This window comes from Falco rusticolus, chromosome Z, assembly GCF_015220075.1.
Source record: "Falco rusticolus isolate bFalRus1 chromosome Z, bFalRus1.pri, whole genome shotgun sequence".
Classification (NCBI taxonomy): domain Eukaryota; kingdom Metazoa; phylum Chordata; class Aves; order Falconiformes; family Falconidae; genus Falco; species Falco rusticolus.
The window spans coordinates 61,436,943-61,456,624 of record NC_051210.1 but is presented as its reverse complement, the minus strand read 5'-3'; the positions used below and the strand labels follow the sequence as shown (position 1 = coordinate 61,456,624).

General features: G+C 39.2%; 2 protein-coding genes across 4 annotated transcripts in view; both read left to right on the top strand.

Moving 5' to 3' along the window:
* The first annotated feature begins 2,022 nt into the window (after nt 1-2,022).
* On the top strand, nt 2,023-7,985 carry SHLD3 (shieldin complex subunit 3). 3 transcript variants are annotated; one of them, XM_037373527.1, is made up of 2 exons: nt 2,023-2,131; nt 4,377-7,985. In XM_037373527.1, the coding sequence occupies exon 2, from the start codon at nt 4,378-4,380 to the stop codon at nt 5,149-5,151; it is 774 nt and encodes a 257-aa protein (XP_037229424.1). In that variant the 5' UTR covers nt 2,023-2,131; nt 4,377; the 3' UTR covers nt 5,152-7,985. The 3 variants fall into 3 exon arrangements, with proteins under 3 accessions (XP_037229424.1, XP_037229422.1, XP_037229423.1); XM_037373525.1 differs by having other exon boundaries at nt 2,038-2,131; nt 4,275-7,985; XM_037373526.1 differs by lacking the exon at nt 2,023-2,131 and adding an exon at nt 2,665-2,755 and having other exon boundaries at nt 4,275-7,985.
* Nucleotides 2,028-19,682, top strand: part of TRAPPC13 (trafficking protein particle complex 13) — a 32,702-nt gene continuing 15,047 nt past the window's right edge. Inside the window, exons 1-8 of the mRNA XM_037372642.1 lie at nt 2,028-2,131; nt 8,652-8,720; nt 10,611-10,710; nt 11,231-11,315; nt 12,328-12,455; nt 12,594-12,666; nt 15,678-15,722; nt 19,186-19,275. Of these exons, the coding sequence (XP_037228539.1) occupies nt 2,086-2,131; nt 8,652-8,720; nt 10,611-10,710; nt 11,231-11,315; nt 12,328-12,455; nt 12,594-12,666; nt 15,678-15,722; nt 19,186-19,275 (636 nt within the window). The 5' untranslated portion in view covers nt 2,028-2,085. The remainder of the gene's footprint in view (nt 2,132-8,651; nt 8,721-10,610; nt 10,711-11,230; nt 11,316-12,327; nt 12,456-12,593; nt 12,667-15,677; nt 15,723-19,185; nt 19,276-19,682) is intronic.

Below are 19,682 nucleotides of genomic sequence, written 5' to 3'. Positions count from 1 at the left end.
AAATTCCTGTTGGTAGCCTGCTGCTGTCAGTTACTTCATATATAGAATTACTGTACATTTTAAAAATCAGGCTTGTTACCACTGATACTTCCCTCTGTATCACTTCATCATGTACCCAGACAAATCTGCTCATCAAAGAAACTACCCATTTAACTGCACGGTTTACTTACTGTTTAGGACAACAGAAAACTCATTCAGGATCCCTTAGATGCTAGTTTAACACAGAGTAGTCCCTTTGTAAACATAGGTGTGCAAAAAGACTTCAAGGTATAAAGCTTGCAAGCCCAGGTTCAAGAAGATAAAGTCTTCACTTTCTTTTTTTAAGACATCTATTTTACTAATGCTTAACAGTGCTTCTCTGAATGAAGAGAAACACTGCACATTCATTACTTGGACATAGCGCTAAGTGGAGCATTCAGAAACTATATCTAGCATTATATTCTAGTTATCCCTGGCTGACAGGTTTTAAGAATTTCAGATTTACATCTTCTTACCTAGTTCAGTAACTTGTCGATCAAATGGACAACGAACTGCTCTGCCATGGAGGGGAAGCCGGGTAAGACAGTCATGGCAGACAGTATGGCCACACAAAAGCAGCCGGGGAACTTTGTCACCTTGTAAAGAAAATACATCTTCACAGACTCCACACTCAAGAACCTATAATTTAAAAAGAGGCCATATTTGGTCTTGATGTGACAAAAAAAGCAAAACTTCGCAGTTTACTTTACAGAAGTTCCTGCAATCACAGCAGATAAACTGAATCATTAATTTTCCATTGTACACCCAAATAAAATAAAATAAAATAAATAAAGACAGGAACAGAACGTTTTAACTCTTCAGCATCCCACCTGAAGTTCTTGTGCACTTCATTTAATGAACTCCCACAAGAGAAGTCCACTAGTCAAGCAGCACAATTAAGTATGTAGAAACGTCCTCACAGGAGGAGGAAAGGGAGGGCAAGACCCTGCCAAAGCAGGCTATGAGCCAGTGGAGAAAGCTTCCATTCGTAGCTAATACATATAACAAGGTCAGTCATACCAAGTTAGCCATTTATGAAACTGCAAACACAGCATCCAGGTAGCAAAAGCAAACAGGAGGGGACCAGAACATCTTAAACAGCTAACAAGAAGCAAAATTGATCGTCATTTAGAAAAAAAACCCACCACAACCAAAACCCAAACAACCACCAGAACCAAACCCCACCGACACTCCCCACGACAGGGCCTGCTAACCCCCGCGGCGCGCCCGCGCCCTCCAGAGCGCTGCCCTTTGCGGCCGGGGCCGGCCCTGCGCAGAGGCCTCCCGCCCGCATCGCGCTCCGAGCAGCCCCCAGCGTCGCGGCTCCGGGCGGGCGAGGCCGGTAAAGGGCCAGGGAAGCGGCTGCCCGGCCCGGCCCGAGACGAGACGAACGCCGGCGCCTCAGGAGACGACTCCTGCCCTGAAGACCCCTCGTAGCCGTGCTTCCCCTTCCCCCCGGTGGTGCCGGCCCGCAACCCCGCAACGCCCTGCCACGCTCGGCAGCGGCCGAGCCAGACGGTGCAAAGGGCCGGACAGCCCGTCTCACCTTCACTGCGGCGCCAGCCGGGCCGCGGCCACTGCTACCGGGACCCCGGCCACTGTCCTGCCCGGTACCAGCCTCGACCTTGTTTACGCCGAGGGCGGCCATCTTGCGGCGGGCGGGGCGGAGCGGCGCGGCCACCGCCCCAGTGGGAGCATGCGCGCCCCCTCCGGCCGGCGCCCGCCTCTCGCCACTCGCACCGCAGAACTACGGTTCCCATCGTGCCGCGCCGCAGGGCTGCCCGTGCGGCTCTGGGGGACCGCGGATCCCAGCGCTCCAAGGCGCAGGCGACGGCCCCTCGGCAGGTCGCCAAGCGCTCGTCCGTCCGCCCCCCCAGGCGGGAGGCGGCGCGCCCTGGGGGCTGCAGTGTCGCGTGCCGTGCCGTGCCGCGCCGCGTCCAGGGGCGGTCGCTCCCGGGGGCGGCCTATTTATCGCGCCCGCTCGCCCCGCCTCTTCTGACCCAGCGTCCTCCGCTGTCGGCGGCGGTTCGGTGCGGCGGCCCTTCCGCAGCGGCGAGCGCTGCCGCCATGGACGTTAACCAGCCCAAGCAGGAGCACCTATTGGCCCTGAAAGGTATCGATAGCGCGACCCGCCGGTGCCTACCCGCCCTCCCGTGCCGCGGCAGCAGCGCTTCGCCCGTCCGCCAGGCCCAGCGGCCCGCCTGCCCTGGGGCCGGCCCCGTGAGGCGAGGCGCAGCGCTGCGACCGGGCCGGGCGCCGCGGCCGTGGGACGCCGCCTCGGTTCCGTCGGTAGGGCCGCGCCTGCCCGCCGGCTTAGAAGGCGGTGGAGTAGGGAGCGGTGGGGCCGGGGCTGCCCGCGGGTGAGGGGAGGCTGGGGGTGGGGGATGGGCTGTTCTAAGTGGCAGGGGCCCCGCAGGCGCGTGTGCGCCATGCTTGGTGGTGCCGCCGATCTGCCGTGTGTTCGCATTTTGCACAAGTTCTTCAGCAGTTAGGAGAAAATCTAAAATCGCCTTTCCGGTTCCCTGCTGTCGCCTTTGTTTGTTTTTTCCACCTTTTAATGTTTTTTGCTCCTTTAACCTCACGTTTAATGCACAGCTGTTGGGATTACGTCCTGGATTCAGGGACTGTGATCAGTGAGAATACAGACGTGCGTGTCTGGCGCACCTTGCAAAGCTAACACAGAAATCCAGAGAGCCCTGTGAAGAATTTGATCATTTCTGCTGGCAATTGCGTACCAGTAAGTCAGCAACTGGAACACTGAAAAGTCTGAACCTGCTTTCATATTATGCCAGTCAACAGACATAATATTTACTGCTTTTTTTTTTTCCTAATTGTTCTTGCTTATAAATTAAATGCTGCTAATTAGGTAGCAGTAACAATTGGTTAAAATCTCAATTCTGCAAGCATTCCAAGTGGGCAAGGCTGCTCAGGGGGATGGAGTAGTGTAGGTGTGCAAATAATTTCAGAGCCCGTCTTCTGCCTGTTTACTAGTTTTGCAACACTCCTGGAAGGCCTTTTTAATGGTGTCTGCACATCACAGTAAAATCTGTTAACTGTAATTCAAAGAGCAGCAAGCCCTTTTTCATATATGTACACACACACACACAAAGCCAAAAACCTGAGAACAGGAAGCATCATCAGCTGACAATGCAAATGCATTTTGATAGAAGTTAATTCAAAGCAAAGAGTTTTATGGTAGATCGTTCTGCTTTTGTAAGAAACTTGTATTGAATTTGGTGCAGTGTCCAGGCTGCAGATTTTGCAAAAGAAGTGAGAAAGGTATCAGGGTTTTTTTGCATTGTGACTATTTTAAACAAAATATTGACAGTGTAATGATTAAACAATCCTAGATTTTTAGTAATTTTAATATCATTGTATATTGCTTATCTCTGGCAGGGAACCTGAAATGATTGCAGTCTTGTTGAGAGGGAGGTGGGATGGAACAGGACACCAGAAGAGCAAGAGAGTGCATGTTATATTTCATAGTAATGTTTATAGTGCTCCCCACCCCCTGCATTTAATCTAATCTTTGTGTGAGAGAAAGCAATGACATATGAAAGTTTAAAGTTTTTAAGGAGTTAATGTGTTTTTTAGTTATTCTAAAAATTGAATAAATTAAGCAATTATTGGGTCCTTAACTTAAGGACTAGTAGGATGGCTGCATGCATTACTTGAAAGCTATGAGAATGAAACTAAATGTGTAGTTATGGTATGAAATGGAAGCAGACAACTTTAACTTGCCTGTAGCACTTCCCTTTTAACCTGTGACTAAAACCTGTTGTATCAGTCACTACTATTTCTGATGGGATTTTTGTAACACATGTGTTTTCTGTGCCCTGGCTTGAAATGAGGTGCGGGAGGAAAACACTTCACCAGATATGTATTTTTTTTTTCTTTTTTATTGAGAAAATGGGCAGCAGTACTAGTATCTCTTCTAGTTTGCATCACAACAATATAGCAAGAATAATGACACATGGATGGCAAGTATGAGGTGCTGACAGTAAAAGCATGCTTTTGGGAGGGACAGTGTTGCGTAAACTGCGCATATGGATAATGTTCAGTATACTGAAGTTACACAAGTAATGATGGAATACAGTCACTAATATTCAGCCTGGATAAAGTAGAATGGTCTTGCTTATTTTTACTACGTGTTGCTTTTCTGTGAAATATCCTAGCAGTGTGGTTTTTGTTTGGTTTTGGTGTGTTGTTTTTTTTTTAATATGGTAGTATCATATTTTATAATACTTCTACTTTAGGTCCTGTTTTCCACTGATCTTTGCAGCATGGGGCAAGGAAATCCTTTCAAATTTCAGTCTAGAGTTGAGAATCCTAATCAAGAGACTGTTCCTTTTCTTAAGAATGGCTGATTCCTACTGTACAAACATGGACATGGTCTTGCATTATCGACCACATCAGAGAGATCTAGTAAAACTGCAGAAACTGGCAGAAGCAGCAGTGAAGGAGTTTCCCATTCGTCAGTTACCAAGATTTACACCCTGGTTTCCAAATAATTTAAACAGACTTCCCCTCAAACCAAAAAAGCGACCACCTGTTGTGTCTTGTGAGGAAGCAGAAGAATTGAAACAACTTTCTACACCTTCAGAATATGTTACAGAATCTTCTGATTATGACTGCACAAAATACCTCCTTGAGTTTCAATCTAGCATGAAACACGGGCAGGCTTTAGTCAAAGAGCAAACTGTTCGCACATCAGTTAACTTGGAGAATCAAGGAGAACTACCAGCTAATGGAAAACAAAAATTGAAAAGGTCTTGGAGTGTCTCTCTCCCTAGTCCTAAGCTTAAGGAAGAGATTCTTCCTTTATCTCAAGAACTGCAGACTAATTTGGAAAGGCTAAAACTGCATGCATTTTATAGAGCAAAGTGGATAATTGAACAGTCTAATTGTAATAATCAGAATTTGGAGGAAATCTGGATAAAATTGAATAGACTCATCAAGCAGAATGAATTGCCATCTTGCAATGCTACTATCCAAAGATCTGTGGGACAGATCTGGATTTTCTGTGATATATTATACTGTGAATATGTTAGAAATATTCTTAGGAATAAGCTGAGCCTTACTGATAAAATGAACTTGCTTGTAAATAAATTTGGAGTTATATTTAGTTTATAATTGTAAGGTAGAGCTTCATAATAAAATTGCTGTCTGAAGTGTTGAACCAGCTTAGGATATACAAACTCTAGAACAACTGATGAATTAGCAAGCAGCAAAATAATATTACTTTGCTACAGTTTTATAACTGTAATAATAAATTTATTTAACTTTGTTTTGTAAGGGGACTTATGGATGGTTCCGTTAAGATTAGTAAGTTTCTGTTTGACTTAGTACTGTTTTGTAGCTTCTCTCTACCTCAGTGTTCTAAAGGAGAAAAATAAAATTGACTATTATAGCAAGCTGTGTCAGATAATAAAATTTATACTTTATCAAGGAAAGTATATCCTTGTTGTGCTTCTTTGAAATCAGGAGAAGGAAAAATTTTTAAAGTGAGTTGTTATGATCGCTATAAGGATCTCTAATTATTTTAGACACAGAGACCTTCAAGATCTGATTATATACTGACAGTCACGTGTGGGTGGTTTTTAATGAAGGCATAGTCCTCGCATGAAATACAAACTTAATTTCTGTGACATGTATACACTGTCTTAGAAACATTGTCCATATTTTTCCAGAAAGACTAATGGAAGTTTCAGTGGAAATAGTGTGCTGAAAAATAATGAACAACTTAGCATTTGCTGTTTTATGACTTTAGTAATAAGGTATTCCACCACCACCACCCCCGACGTTTCTGGTCTTTTGTCTCTTAGTTATACTGGGGAACAAATGGTGACTTCCAGCTACCAGTCAGGAAATGAAAGAATCTGACTTCTATCTGTAAACTTCTGTTGTTGTCATTATGGAAGGTAAAAGTCTCTGAGGATTTCAGTGTGTTTTATGGTGATAAAAAGGCTGAGTTCAGCATGACTTCATCACCTGAAAGAATGAAGTGTTTCAAGCTCGTGCTGTCCTTCTGTCCCTGCTCAATTCAATGTTTGGAGGGTCAGTAGAGCAGTTAAGCTGAGATTGGTATGTATGCTACAAGGGTGTATATTTCCCTTGGGTACCCCTGCTAACTCCAGATAATATTGCTGTAGCTGGAGGTCAAGGTCTGGCATCTGGAAAAGGGGGAAAATAAATTAATCCAGATAATTTTGCTGTAGCTGGAGGTCAAGGTCTGGCATCTGGAAAAGAGCGAAAATAAATGAATTTTATTTGTAGATTGCTAGATCGTCATTAGTGCTGATCAAATAAAATTGCACATAAGCATAACAGAGATCCCTCAGTGTAAAAACTAAATAAAATCCTCTTGGACTTTTACTTACATTTTTCTTTTGTTGACACTCTTGTGCTGAAATAATGACTGTAAGCATTACATAGCTTTTTGCAGTCTTAAAATTAAGGATATTGCTCAGTCTGGATCATTGACGTATATTTCTAAACTTTGACTAAATGTTAAGGGGGTCTTATATTGACGTTTGGGGTGTTTGTGACGTTTAATATTACCACATAGCAAAATGAATGTAAAAATACTGTCTAGAGTAACTGAGGGTCAATACTATTTTGAAGTTTATATAGCGAAGTTATTTCACCAAAATTACTTTTCGGAGCTTAACACTAACAGTAACAGAATTTGTTTGTGCAACAGCATTTTTAAAGATACAATAGAGTTGAACACATGATTTGTTTTATTTAATGTTGTGTTTTGTGTCTAGGATCTTAGAAAAAGATATGAGTTGTCCTGCAGAAATACAGTATTTTCTAATACTGATTTAGTAGTCCTTTTAACTATGTAATCTAAACATGTTAGTTTACTTACATCACAGAATGAAGTCAAAACGTATTTAGCTGGGGTTTTTATTGTCTTAAATGTGACTAAACTTGGTTTGTAACTGTACCTTTAGAAACAGTCAGCAAGTACTAGTTTATACGGGCTTACTGTAAATATGAATAAAGTTAGGTAACTACCATTTGTTTAACATACCACCAAGAGCTAAACAAACATTTTACTAAACAGAACCAGAGATTGGTGTCATGGTTCAGTGGTAGCTGTCAGCTTGCTGCTGCTTTGTGTTGGCTTGTATCATCTCAGCTGGGTAACTGTCACGTAATAAAAAGTGAACTCTACACTTGGTTTCTCTACAGAATTATTAGTCTTGGTAGCACCAGTGTACAAGCTGAAATCCAGACTTCATTTTTAACTGCTTGAGAGATGATTAATTTGTATGCATGTGTAGTTCAGTATTTTATCTTTTTCGTTTTCAGTGTTGAATCTGGTTCTCCATTTACTGTTTTGTGTGTTTTGGGGCTTTTTATTTGCCTCATGGTTCTAAGCCTTCAGAGGTCATGTTTTTCAACTTTTCAGCGTAACGAAGAGAACGTAATACCTTTTTTACATGAAAACTGAGATTTGTGTCAATGCTAACTTGCCCAGATCTGATTGTATGGCAATGTAAGTTCTTGTGAACCAGTATAGCCCACTACACCCAAATGTAGATCAAAATAATAGTAGGTTTTACACCACTAGAAATAATGAATGCTGACTGGACATATGCACAAAAATATAATGAAGATAAAAGCACAATACATGTGTTGGTGCAGGGATGTTGATTAACTTGTTGCAGTCAAGAGAAGTCCTTTCATTTTATTCTTTAGTTTTAATTTTCAGAAATTACATGGTTTTATATTTATTAAGTTTTGGGGAAACACTCAATTGTTACATATTCTGGTCAACACCTAAGGTTACAAATGCTCAACTTCTTTTCATGTGAGTGCTTTTATAAGCTGTATGCAAGATTAGGGTCATTGCTTTATATGAATATGGAAGAATTCTTTGAAGAAGCAACATCTGGAATCTGTAATAAAAATCATGTAATTCTGAGTATTTTGAATTAAAAGAGCTTTTGAAAATACCACTTTCCTGAAGTAGAGGGTTTTTTTAATAGCAAGATATCAGTGAGTTTGATTTTGTCAGTACCAATAAAACTTTTTAGTGTTTTTGTGATGGTTTTACTGGTTGGAGTTGAAAGTTTGTGACTCAAAAGAAAAAGCAGTTGTATAAATGCAGGCTTTTAGACTCATAACTGTCTTGCGTGTACGTTGGGAGATCAGAGTGTAAATGCAATTCCTTATAGCCTGGTGTTTGAAAGACTCTGTACTAGTCATCATGTCCAATTCTAGAGTAACCAGAATCACAGAGTAAGTGCTTAGCCTGAAAGAGTCCACAAAAAATGAACCTGGTACACTTCTGAAGTCCACAAAGTACTGAATGCTGTACCAGATATAAGACCTTAAGCATGTAAGATGGAAAGCAGTAGATGTTAGTGCACTGGAGGAATGAAGCAAGAAGGAACAATGGCATCACCAGTGCTCTTGGGTCTCAGGGTAGCAGGGAATTTTTTTCATATTAAAAAAGGGCCAAGTGTACCAAAACGGTGTTACCCTTTTTCAGGCTAAAACTTGGTGGTTGTGGGATTTCTTGTTGGAAGGACATGAAGACAAAACAATTATTTTTTAAAAATAAAAAGTACTTGTATCATTGACCTGTGGTTTATTTTCTGATTTTTTTTTTTTTGCAGTGATGAGGCTAACCAAACCTACTTTATTTACTAATATTCCAGTGACTTGTGAAGAAAGAGATTTGCCAGGTATATCTTTTCTACTTACTGATTATTATGTATGTATTACCAGTTTAAGCAATGTGAGCATTTGAGACTTAGATGTCAGAGGAGTCTTACAACCTCCCATAGACGGTAATCTGAAACAGCCATTTATTTTGTTTGGGAATGGCTATAGGAAAATACCAAGGGGTATGCTACAATTCTTGACCTACAGCTTTGAAAGCTGGGTCGTGATACTGCAAACACATGACCTCAAAGTCTGAGCAATTAATGCATAAGATGGAAGGCAGCTGTGAGAGAAATGTGTAACTAGAAAGTTTGGTGTTACTGTCTTCTTTATCTGGAGAAAATGCCCTGGTAATTGGAACCAATACATGCATGTTCCATGGAAAATTGTTTTGGAAGAATTGCTACTTCTGAATTGTGTTATGCTTGGCGTACAGTCGTAAACTGGAAATCCCTTGCTCTTCCCCCAGTAATAGTTGCAATCTAAAAGTCCAGTATAGTAAGAGGCTGAATGACAGGGCTCAGAGGGTTGTGGTAGTGGCGCAGAGTCTGGCTGGAGGTCTGTGGCTTGTGGTGTTCCCCAAGGGTCGGTACTAGGTCCAGTCCTGGTCAACATATTCATCAGTGACCTGGATGAAGGGACTGAGTGTCCCCTCGGCAGGTTTGCTGATGATACAGAGCTGGGAGCAGGGGCTGATACCCCAGCAGGCTGCGCTGCCATTCAGCGAGACCTGGACAGGCTGGAGAGTTGAGGGGAGGAACCTGATGAAGTTCAGCAGAGGCAAGTGTAGGGTCCTGCACCTGGGCAGGGACAACCCCACGCACCAGCACAGGCTGGGGCTGACCTGCTGGAAGGCAGCTCTGTGGAGAAGGGCCTGGGAGTGCTGGAGCACAGCAAGGTGCCCATGAGCCAGCAGTGTGTCCTGGTGGCCAAGGCGGCCAGTGGGATCCTGGGGGGATCAGCAGGAGCGTGGCCAGCAGGTTGAGGAAGGTGATCCTCCCCCTCTGCTCTGCCCTGGTGAGGCAGCACCTGGAGTGCTGTGTCCAATTCTGGGCTCCCCAGTTCAAGAGGGACAGGGAACAACTACTGGAGAGGGTCTAGCAGAGGGCTACAGAGATGGTGAGGGGGCTGGAGCCATCTCCCTTCTGAGGAAAGGCTGAGGGACCTGGGCCTGCTTAGCCTGGAGAAGAGGAGACTGGGAGGGGATCTTATCAATGTCTACAAATATCTTAAGGGCGAGTGTCAAGAGGCTGGGGCCAGGCTTTTTTCAGTGGTGCCCAGTGACAGGACAAGGGGCAACGGGCACAAACTGCAACACAGGAAGTTCCACCTGAATATGAGGTAGAACGTCCTTACCTTGAGGTTGACCGTGCCCTGGAACAGGCTGCCCAGAGAGGCTGTGGAGTTTCCTTCTCTGGAGATTCAAAACCTGCCTGGATGCGACTGTATAACCTGCTGTAGGTGAGCCTGCTTTAGCAGGGGGTTGCACTAGATGATCTCCAGAGGTCCCTTCCAACCCCAGCCAGTCTGCGATTCTGTGAAAGATTTAAGAAGAGAGCATTGTGTGGAAATACAAAGCAAGCAGGGGAAGATAGTAAGTGGAGCTAATTAGTTCTGTTATGTACTGTACTTAGGCAGAATTTCTCTTAAAGTTTTAGTTTGAATAATGCCTTTGGGATTGTGCCCTTCGCTATGCATACTGAATGACTTATTGGACGTACGTGCCTGGAAATAACTAATATTTATAGGCAAGCCTATAGATACATATTTCATTCCTAAACAAGTTGGTTGTAAAACACATGTCTAAAATAAATTCCATCTGAATAAGTGACGAAGTGTCATAACTTAAACATAGACAAAGCTTTGGACATAGCAAATATTTAGATATTAGCAATTTGATATTTCTACAGGTAATATATTTTATCAACTCATGAAAGATGATCCTTCTACTGTAAAGGGAGCAGAAACTTTGATGCTAGGAGAAATGCTGACTTTGCCTCAAAATTTTGGGTAAGAATGAATTGCTCTCACTGTAACATGCAAGGTTTAGGATGCATTTAATAGTGATGTGTTCATTACTTTTCTTTGGTTTTTGACATCATTGTTATGCAATGAGATGTTCAATTATTTTAAAAATAATCTGTGTGTTGATTTATGATGTGACATAATATATAAATGTGTGCTACCTGATGTTCCTTGTCTGTAGCCTGACTCTGAATGTAACAAGGATTGGAGGCTGAAAGAAATTTGCAGCCGTAGGTGAATTTCTAATGTAATACACTACTATAAACCACATCTTAGACTAACAGAGTTTATTACAGTAATTTTAGTTTCTTAGAAGTTTCTTAGAAGGATTACATTTAGAAGTATGGGTGTGAAAATGCCAGCGTACTTTTAGGCTTTGATCTGACAAACGTGTGTGTATATATATTTTTTAATTAGAACTTAAAGGTGTTTCAGTGAAATGTTCTGTATTTTTTTTAAATAACTGTTACTAAACATATTTTGTTTTATTTTATTTTTGTAACAGAAATATATTTCTGGGAGAGACATTTTCTAGTTACATTAGTGTACATAATGATAGTAATCAAGTTGTCAAGGACATACTGGTGAAGGTATGTGGAAAATAAATCAACTTATTAAAATGTTAATATTTAAAAATTATTATTTAAATAATTTAAATCTTTTAATCTATTAAAAGATCTATTAAAAATGCTGAGTATGTTTTCTGACAGTATCTTGTATGTTTAATGCTAATATATAGACTTCACAAAATATGTGTCACTTTTTCCAATCCAGAAAATATACCTGGAAATTGGAAACAATAAGACATGAAAACAGACATTGACAGACATATTACAAATTAAAATAAAAACCTAGGATTGTATAAAAAAAAATATGTTATAAAGCTTCTCTGGAGAGTTGGTGTAGCAAAACTTCCACAGCTAAAGAATAGGAGCTATATTTGCTAAATTGCACTTCTAATGAGGTCATCAAATCAAGTATCTATAAAGCATGCCTGTTGGTTTTTTTTTTTTTACTTTTGGGGTGGGTGTGGTTTTTTTTATTTTATTTTATTTTGTATTGTAAGTATTTTGCTTTATATTTCAAATGTGTTCTTTACTTGGTTTGCATTTTCTGCTGAACAAATAATACATTGAGAACAGAAAATTCAGAAGTTGCTATGGAACTCAATGTAAAAAGCAAATAGAGTGGTGAGATGGGAACAGGCTGCCCAGAGCTGCTGTGGATGCCCCGTCCCTGGCGGTGCTCAAGGCCAGGCTGGATGGGGCTTGGAGCAACCTGGTCTAGTGGAAGGTGTCCCTGCCCATGGCAGGGGGGTTGGAACTAGATGATCTTTAAGGTCCCTTCCAACCCAAACCATTCTTTGAGTTTATAAGCTGCATGGTAAAGGATTGGACCATTTATATGTATTTTAGAACTTGTCTTTAGCTTTGACAAGTATCTCATCATCTTAATAAATATTTTATTTATATATATATATAAAATATACGGTACAAAAATGCTCAGTGAAATGTAGTACTTCATAACAAGTTATTTTTCTTTAGATTGCTTTAAGCACCTGCAGTTCTAAGCAATGCTTTGTATCTGTTTTTTTGTTGCCAGGCTGATCTTCAGACAAGTTCTCAGCGCTTGAACCTTTCAGCTTCTAGTGCTGCGGTGGCAGAACTTAAACCTGACTGTTGCATTGACGATGTGATCCATCACGAAGTAAAGGAGATAGGGACACACATGTAAGGTTTTACATTTTTCTATGATTAAATGAGCTTAATTAAAACTGCAGCATGTGCATGCTATTCTGTTCCTGCTTTGGTATAGTCACAAAATGTAAAGAAATTAATATTAAAAAAAATAATAATTGTTTCTTTCAGCCTGGTTTGTGCAGTAAGTTACACTACGCAGACAGGAGAGAAGATGTACTTCAGGAAGTTCTTCAAATTTCAGGTATTGCATGAGGTATTCTACTTGTAATGAGTGGGTCAATGTGGAAAACCCATTTTAAAACTTAATACTTCAAAAGCACTTTTACATACTAAAAATCTGACTTTTAAAACTGAACATATAAACCCTTTCATTCAAACTTCACATGAACTGATGGTTTCTAATTACTATGCAGTTAAAGATTTCAGAAAAAATATATACTGCATCTTAGAATTTTTATTCATTGAGAAAGAAAAATCTACTTTAATCCTTTTTATAGCAGCCAGCGTTATGATTATTTTTAAGCAGAACAAGTATTGTTCATTCTGACTTTGACACATCTTTGAGTTTAGATTATGTATGTAACCTTTTTTAAGTTGGAACTTAATGGTTTGCTTTTTAAAAGAAACTGAGCAAATAAATCTAATGTGTTATATCTGACTAGTATTCACAAAAGTCACTGGGAGAGTTGAAACCTTTTGTTCCACTGCACAAATTTCAAGACTTGAGGTTGGAGTACCTGAGGAAAACAGGAAATTACTGTTAGCTGTGGAGTGATTCTGGCAGGAGTCTATTTTGGCTGTGCATTTAATGGTTGTTTATTTTTTAGAGAAATATGCTGAGACTTGGGTAATTGATCTGTTTCCTGTAGAATGGAGGATCAGGTGGTGTGCTTTACTAAATACGTTTTCAGATGATCTCAACAGTGTTTGGCAATACAGGAGCATTATATAATTGAGACCTTATCTTTTGTGAGTTGTAGATGATTTCATTTTGCTCTCTTCTAGTACTCTATATAGATACTTCATGAAGTCATTTCAGTCTGTAGAAGGCTAAGTTACCATGCACTACAAAGAACGCCTGAGTGCTTTAGTACTTTTATGCCTTGCAATGGCAGGTATTGATTAGTGAAAGGTGTTTCCAGACAATCCTAAGGAAAATCATTCCATACCGATCTGTGTGTTACACTGTCCTCTGAACCCAAACTCTACGGTGTTTCTTCATCTTCATTGAAGCTGCTTTTCATTTTTGTGTGTTTTGTCTTGCTGTCCTTGTGAAACTGTTTCCGTTTTTCCATTCTTTGCCCCCCAGGAATTCTGTATTCTGTCCCTCTGTTCCTTCTAGGCTTTCTCTGATAACATACGCATCTGCAGGCCTCCAGTTCTCCTTTTCTCTCCCTTCCCTACCCTTGTTCTTGCCAGAGCCTTGTTCAACGTGTTGATGTCTTCTTTAGATTTGATATAGAAACTTATTTGTGCACATTTTTTCAAGGTTCTACATGCATATTGTAATTTCTCTGTTTTTTAAACTGAATCCAACAGGCATCTTTAATGTCACAATAGCTAAGGCCAGCTATCTGTCGAATTTGAAGCTCTTCCTTGAAAGAAGGAAGCGTAAAAGCTTCTCAAAAAGTATATATGCACTTTAACACCATTCTATAAATCCCCTCTGATGTACTATGAGAAAAACACTCACTGAGCGATTTTGGTTGTTATTTTTCAAATTTGACATGGAGACAGCAGCTATAAAATTGAGAATAAACAAAAAAATGTTACAGAAAACTGAACAATGTTTACAATGGGAATTGTGGTTGCTAGTGTTGAGGTGCCAGCAGCTATTTTATAATCATAATAAAAAACCCCCCCATAACCCCAAAGCATTTTCTCTGACAGATTCTCACTTTTTCAGTTGTATTTTCTAGGATCTTCTAAGTTGAACAGGGGTTACAGTTGTTGAACTAAGCTGAACAAAACAAAGTTACAGCTTCCTTTTCAAGCACTGTGTATAGCTCCATACCGATACATAGTGCGTCTTCCAAAGTTTTCTCTGAGTAATTAACACCATTATGTTTATATGGAGAAGGAATGATTCTTTCTGGGGTTTGGTGGTTGTTTGGTTTGGGGGGTGTGGGGAGGTTTGAATCTCACAGTAATTTTTTTTTTTTTTTTGCCCACTTGGAATTTACTAGAATGAATGGAAATTCATTTTGTTTATCAGAAAAAGAGAGAAATCAGCATTTAGGGGAATTATTAAGAAGCTCTCTGAAGGAAAATATTCGGTGGAAAAAAACCCTTAACCAGCAAAAGCCTAAATGACTGGCTTTTTTCTGACTGGAGAGTTAAGATTATGCCTCTTATAATGCAGAAATCTCTGTAAAGAGTACTTTTTAATCTTGAATTCTTCAGGGCTAAAAACTTTATTCACAATGTGGAACTTCAGGGGTCTTTCAGGTTGCAGTATACTTATGTGTAAACAAAAGAGGAGTTTGCTTGTGGAAAGGGAAATCTGTATTCAGCAAGATAATTTAATTCAATTTCCTTATGAGTATAATAGATTACTTCTTTCAGTTACATCATGTATATCCATTTCATATTTGAATGTGTTAATTGTAGTGGCTTTATGCACAATTCAAGCACTTAAGAGCCAATACTTTATTATCATCTTTTATGTCATCAAATTGTTTTCTCTTGTTGATTTGATCTCATGCAATTAAAATGATTTACTGGCTTTTTTATATCTTGTAACAGTTGCATTTGCAAGAAGGAAATGAAGCCTAGTAATGGTTTGTTGCTTAAACTAATCACACAAATAGTTCTTCTCTAAAAATAAATTAAATTGAGCCCTCAGCAACTTCTGCAGAACACTGAAGGACTTGTAAATATTATAGGGTTCTGGCTTGAAGCAAGCGCAGACCACTTCAGGATGTTATGTTAAAGACATAGATCTACTTAGTGTACTGGATTTGCCCAGTTTCATAAGAGGCCAGTACTTAGGTGGACAAGCATTTGTTTTCAATCTGAGAAAACGGCTTAGAAGTAAAGCAGTCAAGTGTGCAAGTAAGAAGCAACAAGTACATACTGTGAATTGTGAGGTTTTAGCTGAACTGATTGTATCATGTATTCCATTATGCACCTGTTCTATGTAAGATCAAAAAGAAAATAACTTTAGTAAAGATCCTAGCACTTACGAACAGTTTAATGCTGAAATTGTCTGAGAAACCAATTGTCAGTTTGTTTCTTTCCCATTTCTTTCAGGTTCTTAAACCACTAGATGTGAAAACCAAATTCTACAATGCTGAGGTAAGTGAGAACTGTATGGCTTTGGTTTGGTGTGCTGGGTTTATTACTTCACATTAGGTGGTTAGATTAAATTCAAAGAGCTTCTTAAATACATACTTCTGCAAAATATGATCAGTTCTAAAGGGAAGAAATTAGGTGGTTGCTTTGTATCATTTAGTTTAAAAATAGATGCATTTTTGATGAAGGGGGAAAGAGATGGTAGCTAAGGGAGACATGTTCAGGACCTTAATGTAATTGACTAAAAATTTTGCATATTTTCTGCTTTCCCATGAACTCAAATATTTTGTTACTGTGTTTCTATTGAGGCTGATAAGAGTACTTGCTGTAAAGGTGATTAATTGTTCATAAAGCAGATAATTCACTAGATTGGGGAAATGTAAATTTCAAAAATTTAAATTTTCATTTATGTAATGTAAATATGGCCCTTCTTTTCAATAATTTATAGTTTAGGTTTGTGGCAGTTATACACAGTGCTTCAAAACTAAATGACCTTATGCCTTGTGTTTGGACATCCTTAGTCATCTGTCTTTGGCTATTTATGGGAAGAATTTTAACTGAAGGTGACACAGATAGTGCAAACACTTACAAATTACATACAGCATTCTTTTTATTTTTAGACATTCCCTGTGGATATATATATTATATAGGTCTGTTGTAGGGTGCATAAACTTCCACAATAGCTCATTACATAGTCGGGAAATGTGTTTCCATCATGATCACTTACCTGCTTTGTGGTGGTGAACAAGTAGCTGATTTTGTGGGCATGGTATTCTATACTGTTTGTAGAAAGTTCAGACTGATACTTGCAGAGTACTTTGAGAGCTTTCATTGTGAGTATTAAACTTTTTCTATAACCCCTGAAATACGGTCAGCTATAACACTGCTAGTTATTTGATTCCTTCATTAATGTTCTTAAACAGTTTGATTGAAATAGCTTAAAAGATACAGTGAATTTGTAGGTGGTTTATGTTGCAGTGAATAGTAGATGGGAGAAAAAAGACTGAAGTGTCAGTGAATGGAAAGGAAATATATGGAATTTTGGCATTTTGAAAAATAACATGCTTAAGCTGATAAGAAAATATTTTGCTCTCCTGTTTGTTCTTAACTAATCAGATGTGTGCTATGAATTTGCATGTAGAAAAGCAGAGTCTCCAGATCTATTATTCCAATTATCTCCATCATAGTCACACCTGGGGTTCATCATGCAAGATCATGGCTATAGAGTTGTAAAAGGTATAGTTCTTTCCCTTCCTGACAGTATCAATAGAGAAAACAGAAGGGAGAATTAACAGATAAGAATTTCTGTTCTACAAATGAGGGTTCCTGGTGCAAAGACCTGCCTTGTTCAGAGCTGTGCAGGAAACTTGCCGTGAGGATTTTCTTTCTGCTGTGAACAAAGAGCATGTAAGTTCACACGTTTAATACATAGTGTGTAATTACTTAGAGATTGGATAAATCAAGGCACAGGTCATAAGTGAATTAAATACCATAGTATAGAGGAAAAAAAAAAAGCCTAACAGCATCTTGGTACGTACATTTAGGCCACAGGTTTCAATCTTTAGGTTCACCAGGTGTAAGATAACCAAGTAACCAAGTAAGTTGGAATGTAAGCACATACCAGTGGTCGAGTGCCTTATAGAACTGGTGTTATCCATAAATGGCAGTGTCTGGAAATGTCTCCTGCTGTGGTTTAAGAACAAAACCAATCACACAAAACTAGGTAATTCCTCTGGGAACAAAATAAACCTCCACTTTGTGCGTAATTATATTACTGTTTTAGATAGAAAATATGTGGTAGAGGAAAGGACAGATGAATTAAATGGTGCTGTTTATCTGTATTTCACGTGTGAATTTCTTGTGCTGAAACATTACGTAATGAATGGAAATAAAACCTCCTTAACATAAATTCTGATCAAACTTTGAACATACGTCAAAATACTCTTTTCTTATGAAATTGTTTTACTGACTGGCCCTGATAAGGGACTCAAACTCCATTCCAGTTCCTCCTCACAATAAAGATCTATGAGAAGCTTTGGTATCTGAGCTGGTTTTTGTGGTGGATATTTTTGGGTTTGGGTTTCCCCTCCCACCCCCAAAGGTTTTAAAAGGTTACTTGAAATCTTTTTGTTCTTCCTGTTCAGAAACATGCAACTCTCATTACCACAGTATCCGTATGGTGGATAGAAAAAAATTTTTTTTAAGATTTTGGATTATATTAACTAAGCAATTTTTGTTTGCCTAGCAAACTGATACAGTACCATTCATATTTCATTTCTGAAAGTATATAAATTGCTGATGTGTTGTGACCACGGAAGTCAAATAAAATCAAAAAACCCTAGAAATAAGTCCTTGGTTAGATGTTGATGTGATACTTCATTGCTGTCAAAGCATCAAGACCTTTATCCTGAATGTTAAAGACTGTTATCCTGAGGTGCAGAGGGTGGGGGAAAGTTGGTATGTGTCAGGTATTAGTTAACTAAAGGTCTTTAAATGTTGACTAACCAGTTAAACTGTTACCATTAATGTTACAGATGTGATGCTCTCTGTTCATAGTCTGTCACTAAAATTATTTTCTACTAGAAATAATCCATAATGTCATTTTTTCTAAGACAAGGAATGATGCTGAACCTTAATTTTCTTGCTTGTTGCTCATATTGCAGTACCATCTAAATCAAGTTGATTAATGAAATTAGTGCATAAAACACATGCCCTGTCACCCTAACCTGCTGCGATCCTGAGATTGAATTACCTGCCCTGGGCTATAGAAAGTCTCTCACTGACCTTGTGCCTTGGAGAAGGCTCTGTAAAAGGTTCTGTTTCTGCAAACATACATAGGGAGACAAATATGCAGACACTTAAGGAGACAAATTTTGCTATTACAGTTGGGTTTTTGGAATGATGGATATGGAAAAAAGTTTTTCCTGATTATGTTACGCCAAATTTTGTTATAAGCTGCAGTATTGTAGCTTTACTTGAACACATTACCACATTATTTTTATTTTGAGGTCTCATGTGTGTAGGTTTTTCAAGTTATTGGTAAAATGACAAGGACTGTTTTTCCATTACATATTCAACCCATTGCATGGATTGAAATTCAGGACAAACTTTAAACTTGCTCAAAAACTAACCCACCCACCCCCTTTTTTTTTTTTTTTTTGTTTAATTGGATCAGTTTGTTCTACCACATTTTATCTGTGACTTGTGTGCCTTTAGACTCTACTTTGGATTGGTTCTGAAGCAAAGCTAGTAAACCATGTAACCATACTAGCTATAACTTACTAGAAATGTAGTTGTCATCTTTGTTTGCATCCATTTTTATTTATATTTCTGTCTTACTAATGCTATCTTGTTTAGATGGTGCAAAAAAAATGCAGAATTGCATTTTGTTTGAAAGTTAGCCTCCTTTTTCTTTAACATTTAACCCTAATTTCTCTAATGTGTTCTTTTTTTATTTTCCCATTAGAGTGACCTCAGTTCTGTGGTAATTTTTATTTATTTTTTTATAAATATGTATGCTTTTTTAATTGCCTATCTGTCTCTGTGCTTGTTGTTGACATTCTTTTAAAAACATAATGGAAAAGCAATGTTTGTTCTGCATATCATGAACTGATGTTTTCTTATCTTTTTATGTACAGCTAATCATTTAAATGGTTAGCTCTTTCTTTAATACCCATTGTTGAAACTAAAAGTTGATTAGTATAGACTCTTGCTTGTGGGGTCATCCTAGAAAATACTTCACCAAAATTTGATGAGATTCATTATTTGAAAACAAAAGTTAATCCCTACTAAAAGTTTCCTGCTTTTGACCCATAGAAATGCAGGTTTTACTACAGTACTGCTTGTAAGCTGTGACAGAACTTTTCATGTCTGGTTTGTGGAGACAGTGGGTTTGAGGAGAGAGCAGCAGCTGGATGTTCTTCCTTCCTTTTGCTAGCCGGAACTGCACTTCTTCTGCACTTT